Raw genomic sequence first — 13,528 nt, 5'->3', positions numbered from 1 at the left:
GAAAAACCATGTCTTTATGAAATATACCTTTTTAGCCTTTTGATGAAATTTTAATATGTGCTCGAACCTCTTATCCAATTTTTATAATTATAGGTTAAATAATGGATGACTGAATCACAAAAACAAAGAGATACATTGCAGGATCCAGTAAATGTTCTACCAATTAAGCCCCCGTCTTTACTCCTCATAAAACATTAACTGTTGTGAAGAAGAAACTTCAGACGTATTGTGCCACAACATATGCAAGAAGTGGTGTAAATCAAATGTGGATTCTCAAAAACTTTTAGTCAATTTGAAATCACAAAACTTCTGAAATCAACAGCATCAAACCACACAACTTTTCAACATTTTACACCACCATTCCTCACAACAAGTTAAAAGACTCAGCATTTTGACATTTGGAAATATCCCAATCTTGTGATCAGTGTTAAACACCATTCTGATTCTATGTGCAGGCATTTTGAAGTTGATGTTTAAAAGATGCTAGAGTTCCTCATTGACAATATCTGTATAGTCTTTGGAAATAAATTACCATGGGCACAAATTGTGCTCCTTTATTAGCTGACCTGGTTTGTATTCTTGTGAGGCAGATTTTATTCAAAAGCTTCCTTTATGACACATCCGTTTCATATTCGGATGTTTTACAGAACATAGACATTGACGGCAACCCAACAACTCAAATTCATGATGAACTGGATGACTTCTAACAGCTTCTTTAACTTTGACATTTATGTACCAATATTTCATCACCTGCATATAATGTTTATGTCTATTTAATGATTTGATACACAAGAGTATGTTCTGTGTATGATCAATTTTTAAACTAAGGCAGGCTACTGACAATCAAGTTGATGCTACTGGGATTTCAACAGTCTTGTTTAATGCATTTCACAAATTCTATTATCACTTTGATCTTACTTGCAAATACCTGTTATTATGTTGAATACTAATTGTTAGGCTATTCTTTATACATCAATTTCCACTCAAGGCGTAGGGTTTATAGCTAGTGTGATCTTTTAATAGGGGATGCTTTCTCTTCATAAGCACCCTATTCTACCTCTGGCATTTCCAGAGGGGAAAGTCCATGTTTGCTCTCTCAATTTTGTATTCTTTATAGGGTTAATGAGACCAATCACCATTTATTATCTTCACCCTTTTTGTCTGTAAATTTTTTGAATAGTGGGCAGAGGTGATGACCTTCATTTTTATAGAATTCAACAGCCCATCATTTCATTTCCAGAATTCAACACAGCCCATCATTTCATTTACAGAATTTAACACAGCCCATCATTTCATTCATAAAATTAAACACAGCCCATCATTTCATTCATATAATTAAACACGACCCACCATTTCATTCATAAAATTAAACACAGCCCATCACTTCAATCATATAATTAAGCACGACCCATCATTTCATTCATAAAATTAAACACAACCCAACATTTCATTCATAGAATTAAACAGCCCATCATTTCATTCATAAAATTCAACACGGTCCATCATTTGCACATTAACGGGGCTAAATCATGCCATATGTTATCCTACCTCTTTCCAAACATATGCTCTGTGTTGCAAACCAGCTATATAACTTAGTTTCCACTGTATGGATTTAGAATTCCTCTAACTGACGAGGCATTCAATCTAGACTTGACTGTAAGTACAGATTATGCTACTGTCATTGTCTGGGTGTTTTCCTGTGTTGTGAGCTTATCCTTGTTCCGTTGATATTGCCAATATAAAACAACATCATTATATCTGTTCACTAAAATATCTTTAATACATTCATATAACAGAGTCAGGGGACATAACTTGTATTAGTATCAAGGGCCATAACATTGTAACAGAGGTAAGGCAGAGGTGAATAACAGTATAGGAATGTCAACAGTGAAACTTGTACAGCTCTCAAAATCAATACATTTATATATATATATACATTAATTTTATAAATTTTTGCTGCAAATAGCTTTTATCATTTCTGGCCACAAATCTGAGAATAATGCTGCTCATCACTTGCATATTTAAGAGGAAGACATTATAATTATGGTTGGTTCACTTTTCTTACTGTACATCACTTATATTTCACGAGACTTATTTTCACAATCTTGTTTTGATAGATTTATCAGTGAGACATGATTGTCGGGAATATCCACTTTGTTTATCACTAAATATATGTATATACACAAAACTATTCACGAGAATCTTATTTTCGTTTCAAGGCAACCTCGTGAATTCAAGCAAAAATAATTCTCGGGATTAAAAAGTGACTATTAAACAGTATTGTGCTGAAGCATAAAGACTTTATACAGCTATAACAAACAAACTCTGTTTAATAAGACAAAATGTGAGAATGGCATTCGATTTGATTTCACATAGGTTACAGGAATCTTTCATGATAAACATAGAATTGATCATATAGGACTTGAATTCACAACCTACAGGTTGGTACAGAGATGCTTTTACTTGTACAGGTTAACGAGACGGTACAATGATCAGGTTAACGAGATGGTACAGGGATACCTTTACAGGTTAACGAGATAATACAGGGACATCTTTACCTGTACAGGTTAACAAGATGCTTATAAAGACGAAAACGTGAATAAATGTAATTTCTTTTCCATACATGTATATAGCTTACTTTGCTTCCAGAATTAGATCTGAGCTGCATAACAGAATACCTTATATAACAGAAGTGTTACTGAGATATCAAAATCTGCCTACTATCTTCTACAGTCATGTCAATATACACATGATTTACAGATAAAATGTGATATCACGACAATACACATACACGGTTCTACCAACAGTTCTGAATGATAACAATAACGAGAGAGAGAGCAATTTCCTACATCAAAAAACCATTAATAGCATTTATGTATGAAAAGAGCACCATTATATATATACACCAAATCTGTCATTAAATAAAAGTTAAGTCAATCTCTACATAATCATGATGGCATGGCCAGCATATTATCTATACTTACACTACTTTATAAAACATTATGCTCGTTACCAGAAAATACTCATTACCAATACAAAAAAAATACAAAAATATTACACAAGATACCATTAAAAACTGTAAACCTAACTACCTGTACAGCATGTTGCTACCGCTATTGTATTCTAAGAAAAAAATGAACACATTGTGCATAGGTTTTATAATGTTCATGTCAGAGGAAAATATTCAGCACATTAATAGCGAAAGGAAAATATTCAGCAAATTTACAGTGAAAAGAAAATGTTCACCATATCAATAGCAAAAGCCTGCCTGATCTTCAGATGATTGCAGGGATTTATTTTGAAATACACATATTAAATCTATCTTCTATCACAGACAATGTATTAGTGAATACAAAAGTATTTCCATGGTATCAGCTCAAATATGAATATAGAATATAAATGAGTCAAACACTGTTGCCATGGTCATTACAGCAAGAAATAAAAGATACAAAATCATTTCCACCATCTTAAAGAAAATATATTTCTATGCTTTCTTCACAAATTTATGTCTTTTTTCTTATGTGAATGAGGAAAAAACAAAAAAACAAAATCAAAAAAGAAAGATGAGCTCAGCCCAATCGTCTTGGACATTATTCATGCAAGATACATCTTCAAAGTGAGTACCAAGCTAGTTAAATACATAGATGGTCTCTTAAAGCACTACATCAATATTCACATTGTAATAAATGATTGTTTACAAAGTAATTAAAGGACATCAAAAGATAATCTTGTCGCATACTAAATCTAGTGCTACTTTTTCACTCATCTAACCTACTGTCACCAGTCTGAAAAGCCAAGCAATTCAATATAATGATTCTCCATCTATATCTCTCAGAAACTACTATTCACACTTCAATAATATGCATGACTCTCAGTTCCTGCTAAGAAACCAACAAAAATAAAGAGTACTTGAAGAGAAAATGTCCAAATGAAGGCATTTTAGATTTGGGAAAATGTACATATATTTAATATACTTAAACAATTTTATTACATCTTTTATAAAAAATATAACATGTTTGGTTTGAAATTTTGTATCAAAATTATGAATACATTTCCATATTCAAACCTGAGAATTCACTGAATAAGACGTAACAGTAAAGATGTCTTCAATCACGATAAGAACAATCCAGATGACTGGATTGCTTCCCTTTAATTAAAAGCAATAAATGAGTATGAGAGGTCTCCCTACAAATCGAACAATAATCATGTGATGATACTAAGAGCGAAATGTGATTAAACCATGATTTCCTGATCAGACAATTGTTCCCTTGTTTCTATTGCACTTTCTCCCAATGTGTCTGACTTGTCCGAGTCAGATGAATGTTTGGAATCTTCAGATTTCTCATCCTTTGATTTTTCCACTTCCTTTTCATTGTCCGTTTTCCCAGATTCACCGTTCTCATTGACTTCAGAGTTTACAGAACTTTTCACTGCAAGACAAGAAACAAGATGTAAAATTCTATTGTGCAACTTCACAAACTAATTAAGGAGGATACTCCTTTCACAAACTAATTAAGGAGGATACTACTTGTTGATAAGTTAAAGGAGTGATAACACACAAAAGTGTAGTGGATGAAAGGTATAAGAATAATAATGTATAATAATAATAATCTATGATATTGAAAACTTCAAAGTTTACACTACTGTTATGTTGATAGTAAAAGACTGTACTTGTACTTTTAAAATAAAAAAATCCCTGAGAACAAAATTAAAACCTTTGAATGACTCAGACTGGTTAGCAGCCATGACTGTCGGAGTTGACCAGAGAGCAGGAGAAGTGACAAAATAAATTATAGTAAGCATTTGCAACATACTTTTATAGAAAATGTCTATCGACTGATTCCTGGATATTGTGTTACAAAATTATTAGTTTTGCATGTTTATTTTAAATTAGAAAATGCATGGCAAAATTTAAAAAAAAAAGCTGTACTTAGCAAACTGTTTCTAGAAATTTATAACACACAATATTACCCAGGTAACGATTAATCCAACTGCAATTAACTATTATTCCAACTGCAAGTAACTATATTCTTATAGCAATTTTGATAAAATCTGATTCACTTAAATGTATTTAAATGTACATGTGTAATGTACGAAGACATATTTTTCCAAGGAATGACCTGATCTTCAGTTCCATATGCACTAAAAGACTGATTCCTTTTAAATACTATAAATGTCAAGTAAAATAAAAATATTTATATTGAGTATATATAATGTATAGTCCCTGCTATGACCTTGGGCTGCTATATTTGTATGACATTGGGCTTAAACAGTAACTGTATAAATTTGCAAAAAATGAAGGCTAAGACAAGAGCGATATCTTGATATGTGTCTGTTTGACAAGAAAAATAAAAATTCAGTACAGGGAGATGGAAACACCTGGTATATACAGATCATTTTAAATTTTAAATTTATGGTCAATTGATTTCAGTGCATGCTTATTGTGATTTAAATACAAAGAGATTTACATGAGATATTTTTGGGTAGAGAACTAGATTTGCTGGAGGTGGGCTGGTTCTCAGGATCTGGTAACTTCTGGCTCAGTCGTTTAATTTTCTCTCCGACAGAGAGACGAAGTGTTGCGGAATCCACCACTACCCCGCTGTTGCTCTGACTAGAATCCGCTTCCTGTTTACTTTCCGTTTCTATAGGAACGTCTTCCTTTGCTAGACTCTCTTTAGAGGACTCTTTCTCTTTTGCTATATCAAAGAAAGTTTCGGTGAAGGAAAATACAGGAGAGATATATAAAGCAGTAACACTGATGTATCAGTTTACTTGATACAAGTGATATATATAATGAAATGATTTTCATAATATACATGTATGTAATAAATACTGAAACTTTGAAACATAGTTTTGAACTTTAATACATATATGTAGTAACTCGAAATGAAATTGGGGAGAAATGTAGCGCAATGAATAACAGGAAAATCTCGATTAAACCTAAGCATTAAAATTCTAGCATCAACCAATAGTTGTGTCTGTAACATTGAGTTACTAGGAGAATGAACACAATTAGTGACACTAACATTCCTCGGACTTTCGCACCATGCTAATCGGCTTGGGAGCCTTGGGTGGTGGCTTTGGCCGCAATGGTAATGGTTTAGAGATCTCTGTAATAACAGCAGAATGAGAGAAAGGCAGGCCTTGTTAAACAGCATAGAAGAACATCAGACAATTTCAAAGATTGCATAAACAACAGCTTCAGTGATTAAATATTCCTGTCAAACCTTTGAATTTTGTATAGACCTTATTAAAAGAAAATGGTTCATGCTTAATTTTGTGGTCAGTAGATTAATTACGTGTGTAGATCAGCATGCTTTGCAGAAGTAAATGCAAGTTCTGAAATTTAGTTTCAGTAGCTTAGAAAGAACAGACCAATGTATAAATTATCTTCAATTTGTAAACACATTTAACTGGCAAATCTTTGTTCAATACATATACGTAAATATCAGATCTAAATTATTTTTACCTTACTACAGACAACAATTATGAAAGATGTGTTAAAAACAATGGTCTGCCGCATTAAAGCATGCTTGTGAATAAGAACTGCCTACCACTCGATGATCTTGAGGATCGTGATGAGGATGAAGAGGATGAGGGAGCAGAGTCCTCGCCCACCTTCCTGAGAACTGTTCGAGGAGAGGGAGATGGCTTGGCCTTCACCTGGTTCAGCATGCCTCCAAACTTAGCTGCTGGGTTGGGCTTACTCTCCTGTGCTGGCTTACTCTCGCTGTCCTCCTTTTTTTCTGTTTTGTCCTCCTTTCTTTCCGTTTTGTCCTCCTTTCTTTCCGTTTTGTCCTCCTTTCTTTCTGTTTTGTCCTCCTTTCTTTCCATTTTGTCCTCCTTCTCTGGTTTGTCCTCAAGACTGGCCTTATCTTCAGTGGAGGGCACCTCCTCTTTTGTTTCCACTTTAGGTGGATTTTCCACTTTCGACTCCACTTTCGACTCCACCTCTGGCTTTGTCTCCTCCACTGGTTTTAGTGGAGACTCCTTTGCTGTCTCTTTGAAGGGTGGAGGGAGATTGCTTGTGGGGGATTTCTTCCCGGGAGGAAGCAAAGCCACTGTTGGTTTCCTTTCCTCTTTGTCTGCATTCTGTTGAAACATAACAAACACATTGTGGACTTCATCAAAATAATGAAATAAAATAATTCATTGGGACTCTTAGTAATATCGAGATTTTTATACATGTCATAAACCCAACTTTGCAAGGAAGATAACTTTGTATTCATTTACACAAAGGAAGAGATGGTTACCAGCACACAAACTAAAGCACTCCCAAACTGAAGTAGATTCATGTATCAAAAGAGTGTATTTCCTGACTCCAACTTAAAAATAGTCCCCACCTCTCCCCAGTATGCACTTACCAGTGTGGAAAATCGTTTGTTGGTCTTCATCTCAGAGAACAGGTTTACGTTCATAGGTCCGCCCATAATTCCAACTCCTCCCACAGGAGGCCGTCTCTTGGGCGGCTCCTCCTTTTTCTCCTCCAGCACTGTGTCTTCAGTCTCTTTTTCTTCCTCTTTTTTCTCTGGGGTGGCTTCAGGAGTAGAACCTGAAGCAGATAGCGAGACATTTTGGAGAGGGGACAATCATTTTGGTGAGGGGGACAATCATTTTGGTGAGGAGACAATCATTTTGGTAAGGAGACAATCGTTGTGATATTCCAGATATACATGAATAGTTGCAAATTAGTATCATTATACATGTCTATCATGGAAAGGTATGCTTTCTTTCCATTTTAACTTTCAGCAAGGAAAATAAAATTTTCACATTTCATAAACACTTTTAAAACAAGACCTTTATTTCCTGTCAGTAATTTAGCATCTGGTTCTGATTAAGATTTTACTTTTCATCAGTGATTTTGTATCATATTCTGGTTCTGATCTTAGTTTCTGTCAGTGATTTAGTATCTGGTTCTGATCTTACTTTCTGTCAGTGATTTAGTATCTGGTTAAGATCTTACTTTCTGTCAGTAATTTAGTATCTGGTTCTGATCTTACTCTCTGTCAGTGATTTAGTATCTGGTTCTGATCTTACTCTCTGTCAGTGATTTAGTATCTGGTTCTGATCTTACTCTCTGTCAGTGATTTAGTATCTGGTTCTGATCTTACTCTCTGTCAGTGATTTAGTATCTGGTTCTGATCTTACTCTCTGTCAGTGATTTAGTATCTGGTTCTGATCTTACTTTCTGTCAGTGATTTAGTATCTGGTTCTGATCTTACTCTCTGTCAGTGATTTAGTATCTGGTTCTGATCTTACTTTCTGTCAGTGATTTAGTATCTGGTTAAGATCTTACTCTCTGTCAGTAATTTAGTATCTGGTTCTGATCTTACTTTCTGTCAGTGATTTAGTATCTGGTTCTGATCTTACTTTCAGTCAGTGATTTAGTATCTGGTTAAGATCTTACTCTTTGTCAGTAATTTAGTATCTGGTTCTGATCTGACTCTCTGTCAGTATTTAGTATCTGGTTCTGATCTTACTCTCTGTCAGTGATTTAGTGTCTATTTCCGGTTCCTCCTCTGGAGTTTCCTTGGTCCCTGTACTGACTTCCTCGACCTTGACTGGGATTTCCGGCTTCTGAGGTGCCTTTTCCTTTTTGTCTGATGATGAGCGCTTGACATCAGAGCCTTTCTTACCAAACAACTTACTAGCGATTCCCCTGTAAAAAGTCCATGTACATTGTACAATTCAAGATAGAATGCTATACATGCAAAAAGTTTGCCCAAAGTTATTTCCATCTTAAAGTTGCCAAATTTGAATTTACCCTTGTTCAGGTTTTCACCTCTATAAGATTGTATAATCAGTTATTATAATTTAATATCTGCCCCATTTTGAATTTGTCTGTGCAGAGAAAAGACACATTTAAAAAGGAGTCAAAACACTCAAGTAAATAGTAATCTTCAAAACTGGCAACTGTATAATATAGTAAGTGCATCATGTGACTAGTAGCCTAACTGTATAATATAGTAAGTGCATCATGTGACTAGTAACCTAACTGTATAATATAGTAAGTGCATCATGTGACTAGTAACCTAACTGTATAATATAGTAAGTGCATCATGTGACTAGTAGCCTAACTGTATAATATAGTAAGTGCATCATGTGACTAGTAACCTAACTGTATAATATAGTAAGTGCATCATGTGACTAGTAGCCTAACTATTTTACAATGATTTCCCTGACATACACAATTAATGTAAATACATCTATAAAGTACAATATCTTTCAATCTGTCAAAATTAAAATTTTCCCAATTTTTATGTAATTTTATTATGCTAAATAACAAAAATGTGTGATTTTCCTGATGTTGATGTATAGTTCTGTTTATTCACGTCGGTGATATCTTTAAAAAGGCGGCACATGTACATTTTCTTTGATTATTGATTAAATTAGGCCGTAACATGTGAAAATTAATACAGTTTTCTACTTTGTACCCATAATAGTGCAAATGTTACATAAGATTTATTTTAAGGGAAAAGTATGTACAGTCAAACATGACTATAACAAACTTCCAGGATCAGCAATTCGTTTGACCAAATTTCATTATAACCAAACAAAATGTCATTATATATGTGAAAAAAATTCATTATTTTCCTTCAAAGGGGAATAAATATCAGTTCACATTAAACAACTGAATTCATTTTAAGCGTGTTCGTTGTGAGCTTCAATTCACTATAAGTGTATTCATTATAAGTGTGTTCTGCTGTACTCACCCTTTAGCCTTCTCCTCTGGCTGGTCTTTCTGCTCCTTTGTGTTACGACCAAACCAGCCTTTCTTTGGTTTCTCCGTTATAGGTCTACCAAGAATAAATTGCCAAGTGATATCAAAAAGTAGGTAAACTAGTGTCGAGTCAATGATTAAACTAAAAAGGTGGAGAGACTTACTCTAATTAAAAGGGACTCTGTCAAGTGAAAATGAATCAAGGAAATGTCATTTCAACCCTTATGTTGGATGACGTATCAAAGTAAAACGATACTGAATCAAATCAAAACAATGCCGGTTTAACCCTTACTCTGGTAATGAATCAGAGAAAGTAAACAATGCCAGTTTAACCCTCACTCTGGTAATGAATCAGATAAAGTAAAACAATGCCAGTTTAACCCTCACTCTGGTAATGAATCAGATAAAGTAAAACAATGCCAGTTTAACCCTTACTCTGGTAATGAATCAGATAAAGTAAAACAATGCCGGTTTAACCCTCACTCTGGTAATAAATCAGATAAAGTAAAACAATGCCAGTTTAAACCCTTACTCTGGTAATGAATCAGATAAAGTAAAACAACGCCGGTTTAACCCTCACTCTGGTAATGAATCAGATAAAGTAAAACAATGCCAGTTTAAACCCTCACTCTGGTAATGAATCAGATAAAGTAAAACAATGCCGGTTTAACCCTTACTTTAGATAATGAATCAAATCCAAACAAAGTCGGCTCAACCTTTTCTATGGATAATGAATTAATCAAAACCTTTACTTTGGGTAATGAATCAGATAAAGTGAATCAGATAAATATATATGATGTCCGTTCAACCCTTACTTTAGGCACAGATCACTTACTTTGTGGTGGGTCACTTACTTGGTGGTGGGTCACATACTTTGGGGGTTACTTTGGGGGAGGGTCACTTACTTTGTGGTGGGTTACTTACTTTGTGGTGGGTTACTTACTTTGTGGTGGGTCACTTACTTTGGGGGTGGGTCTATTACTTTAGGGGAGGGTCACTTACTTTGGGGGAGGGTCACTTACTTTGGGAGTGGGTCTATTACTTTAGGGGAGGGTCACTTACTTTGGAGGCAGGTCACTTTTCTTGTCTGACCCTTTATCACCGCTTTCTTTCTTCTCAGACTTGCTGGACTTGGGTGTTTCCTTTTTTGAGTGGGCTGTTCCAACCTCTGCAGCTTTATTACTTGTGAAGAAAGCGTCCAGCCCCTCATCCGCCTTCAGCCCATCACTGGCTTCTCTTCCGTTCTCTTGTGGGCGGGCAGATGGGCGTCGTCGCTGTGGGCCCCTGGGTCGGGATTTGGCAATGTGGGTAAGCTTTGTAGAAGTGTCTGGTAGATCACCCAGTGTATCTAATTCAAGCTTTTCTAAACACGAAATTCAGATTTGCACATTTTGTAAAATGACAGACAAAATTTAGAGCCTTACAGTGAGAAATAGCCACAGAATTTTCATAAGCATTCATTATATTTTTGTAAAACAAAAAATGTTGATAAGAAATTATTCAATTTACTTGTTAGATATTTCTAAAGAGAAAACATACCATAGTCATTATCATCATTTCCAATGTAATAATTAATTCTGACCCAGTTATATGCCACCATGACCCAGTTAGATGCCATCATGACCCAGTTAGATAACTTGACCTATTTACCTGGTTTATGGTTAGTTACCACAGCAGTCAGATCCTCCTGTGATCCAACTGAAAAAAACACCATCAGTAATAGGCATTAAACTCTTGGCATTCAGGATTACTCACCATGTTTATGTTTCAGGGTTTTGTGGGTTCTTTTTACATTTTGTTGGTTTTCTTAGTGGGAAAGGTTATAATAAACAACAAAATACAGTATGTTCATCTGAAAATTATTAATGTAAACAGATACAATTTGATTTTAATCCATGAATCAATATCTAAATATTTTATAATCATATGCATTGTAATGTAAATGTTATTTATACATGCAATTATTAAAAACAGAACAGAGAAAACATAGCATATAGAATTAATACAATTAAATTGAATCCATGGTCTTATCCATCATTAATAAATCAAAATAGAGCATTCAAAAATTTAAATGCATACACTTTTTTATTACTTGTAAATATTCTCAAGATCATAAAACCAATATAATATCTTATGAAATTTAATTACAAATACATATAAAATATTACATGCTATTTTATAAATTAACTACCGTCCAATTCCAGCTTTATATCCGGGGAATGTAAAGTGAATTTGAAGTAAATTTGGGTATCTTTCCAGCTTGATTAGTGTGTAATATTTATTTTAAGGGTGTCTTCCCAGCTTGATTAGTGTGTAATATTTATTTTTAGGGTGTCTTCCCAGCTTGATTAGTGCGAAATATTTATTTTTAGGGTGTCTTTCCAGCTTGATTAGTGTGTAATATTTATTTTTAGGGTGTTTTTCCAGCTTGATTTGTGTGTAATATTTATTTTCATGGTGTTTTTCCAGCGTGATTAGTGTGTAATATTTATTTTCAGGGTGTTTTTCCAGCTTGATTAGTGTGTAATATTTATTTTCAGGATATCTTTCCAGCTTGATTAGTGTGAAATATTTATTTTTAGGATATCTTTCCAGCTTGATTAGTGTGAAATATTTATTTTCAGGGTGTCTTTCCAGCGTGATTAGTGTGTAATATTTATTTTTAGGATATCTTTCCAGCTTGATTAGTGTGAAATATTTATTTTTACAAGCTTTTTTGCATAGTGTATGTAAGTTACACAATCACCAATAATCTTTTACAGGTCATTTTCAGAAATACATTGATCTTTTGATACATCTGTACCACACAAGATAATTTTGTACATAGAATATGTGTATAAGGTACAAGTCACTACACACACCAGCTTCGCATTAAAAATTCATCTATTTTGATGTGCTGAAAGCTACTATACCTAGTAAAATGCAAAAAGCAATGAAGCGGGGGGATAGGTGATTACAACACCCAGGTACCTTCTGATATGGTTTCAGTGCGCTTGACCTCTGTGTCATCGTTAACCTTTAACTCATCAGGGTCATTCTCCTTGGCTCGGTGAATTTGTAAAGCTTGAGCAACCTGCTGTGGATCTACATAGTGCACAGTAAATAGAGGAAGACAGACAAAGAAATTGTTAGCAGTGAAACGAATACTGGTCATAACTTCATAGAAGTCATGTGATCAATATTCTGATCACATGACCCTTCAAAATATTTCCTATGGTGTTAAAAATGCAAGCAAAAACATAAAGCAAAGAGAGATCTGCATTAAAAAAAATTATAAAACAATTTCTACACAAATCAGCAGCATTCATTTATTTAAACATCCCAGATAAAAAGGAGTTGTTAAGTTTCTCTACATGGAAACAACACTTACTCTTTTTCTTATTCACAACTGTACACCAAAAGAAAAAGTGCAAATATTTTTCAAGTCAAGAAGAAAAAAGACGCCCCCAAAAAAGGTATTTCAATGAAAATGCATTATCTCCCTTCCTTGGTGACGTGTACCTAGTGCAAAGTACTCACACGGACCCCGCAGCTCAGCGAAGCAATAAAAGCAGATCTTGTTACAATTCATATCAGTAAAATTTCACCCTTTTTCAATGTAACTGGGTTTTCGCCTAACTTTTCCATTGTAATAATTATCACTTGATATGTGAAATAACAGTAGAGAGTGTTATGTGTACTAGTTGATATAGTATGTGCAGGTACAACAGTCAAATCTCAGACTATAATAAGCATGATACACTGTACTAAAACTATGTCATATGATGCAATAGAAGTTCTATTCTAGCAGTCTCTTTAGTACAT

At 34.3% G+C, this 13,528-nt stretch overlaps 1 protein-coding gene across 16 annotated transcripts in view; it reads right to left on the bottom strand.

Moving 5' to 3' along the window:
• Positions 1-1,755: 1,755 nt before the first annotated feature.
• LOC125661124 (F-actin-uncapping protein LRRC16A-like) overlaps positions 1,756-13,528 on the bottom strand; it is a 73,947-nt gene continuing 62,174 nt past the window's right edge. For 6 of the 16 annotated variants that reach the window (XM_048893015.2, XM_048893014.2, XM_048893022.2 and 3 more), the window contains 10 exons: positions 12,695-12,808; positions 11,375-11,422; positions 10,787-11,087; positions 9,717-9,800; positions 8,484-8,662; positions 7,368-7,555; positions 6,558-7,095; positions 6,030-6,113; positions 5,469-5,699; positions 1,756-4,430 (listed from right to left, as the gene is read on the bottom strand). In XM_048893015.2, coding sequence (XP_048748972.2) covers positions 4,234-4,430; positions 5,469-5,699; positions 6,030-6,113; positions 6,558-7,095; positions 7,368-7,555; positions 8,484-8,662; positions 9,717-9,800; positions 10,787-11,087; positions 11,375-11,422; positions 12,695-12,808 — 1,964 coding nt within the window. In that variant the 3' untranslated portion in view covers positions 1,756-4,233. Of the gene's footprint in view, positions 4,431-5,468; positions 5,700-6,029; positions 6,114-6,557; positions 7,096-7,367; positions 7,556-8,483; positions 8,663-9,716; positions 9,801-10,786; positions 11,088-11,374; positions 11,423-12,694; positions 12,809-13,094; positions 13,113-13,528 lie in introns of all 16 variants that reach the window. The other 10 variants (XM_048893057.2, XM_048893046.2, XM_048893088.2 and 7 more) reach the window with 4 other exon arrangements.

This window comes from Ostrea edulis, chromosome 1 (assembly GCF_947568905.1).
Source record: "Ostrea edulis chromosome 1, xbOstEdul1.1, whole genome shotgun sequence".
Lineage (NCBI taxonomy): Eukaryota > Metazoa > Mollusca > Bivalvia > Ostreida > Ostreidae > Ostrea > Ostrea edulis.
Note: the sequence above shows the minus strand (reverse complement) of the source record. Positions and strands in the feature narration are given on the sequence as shown.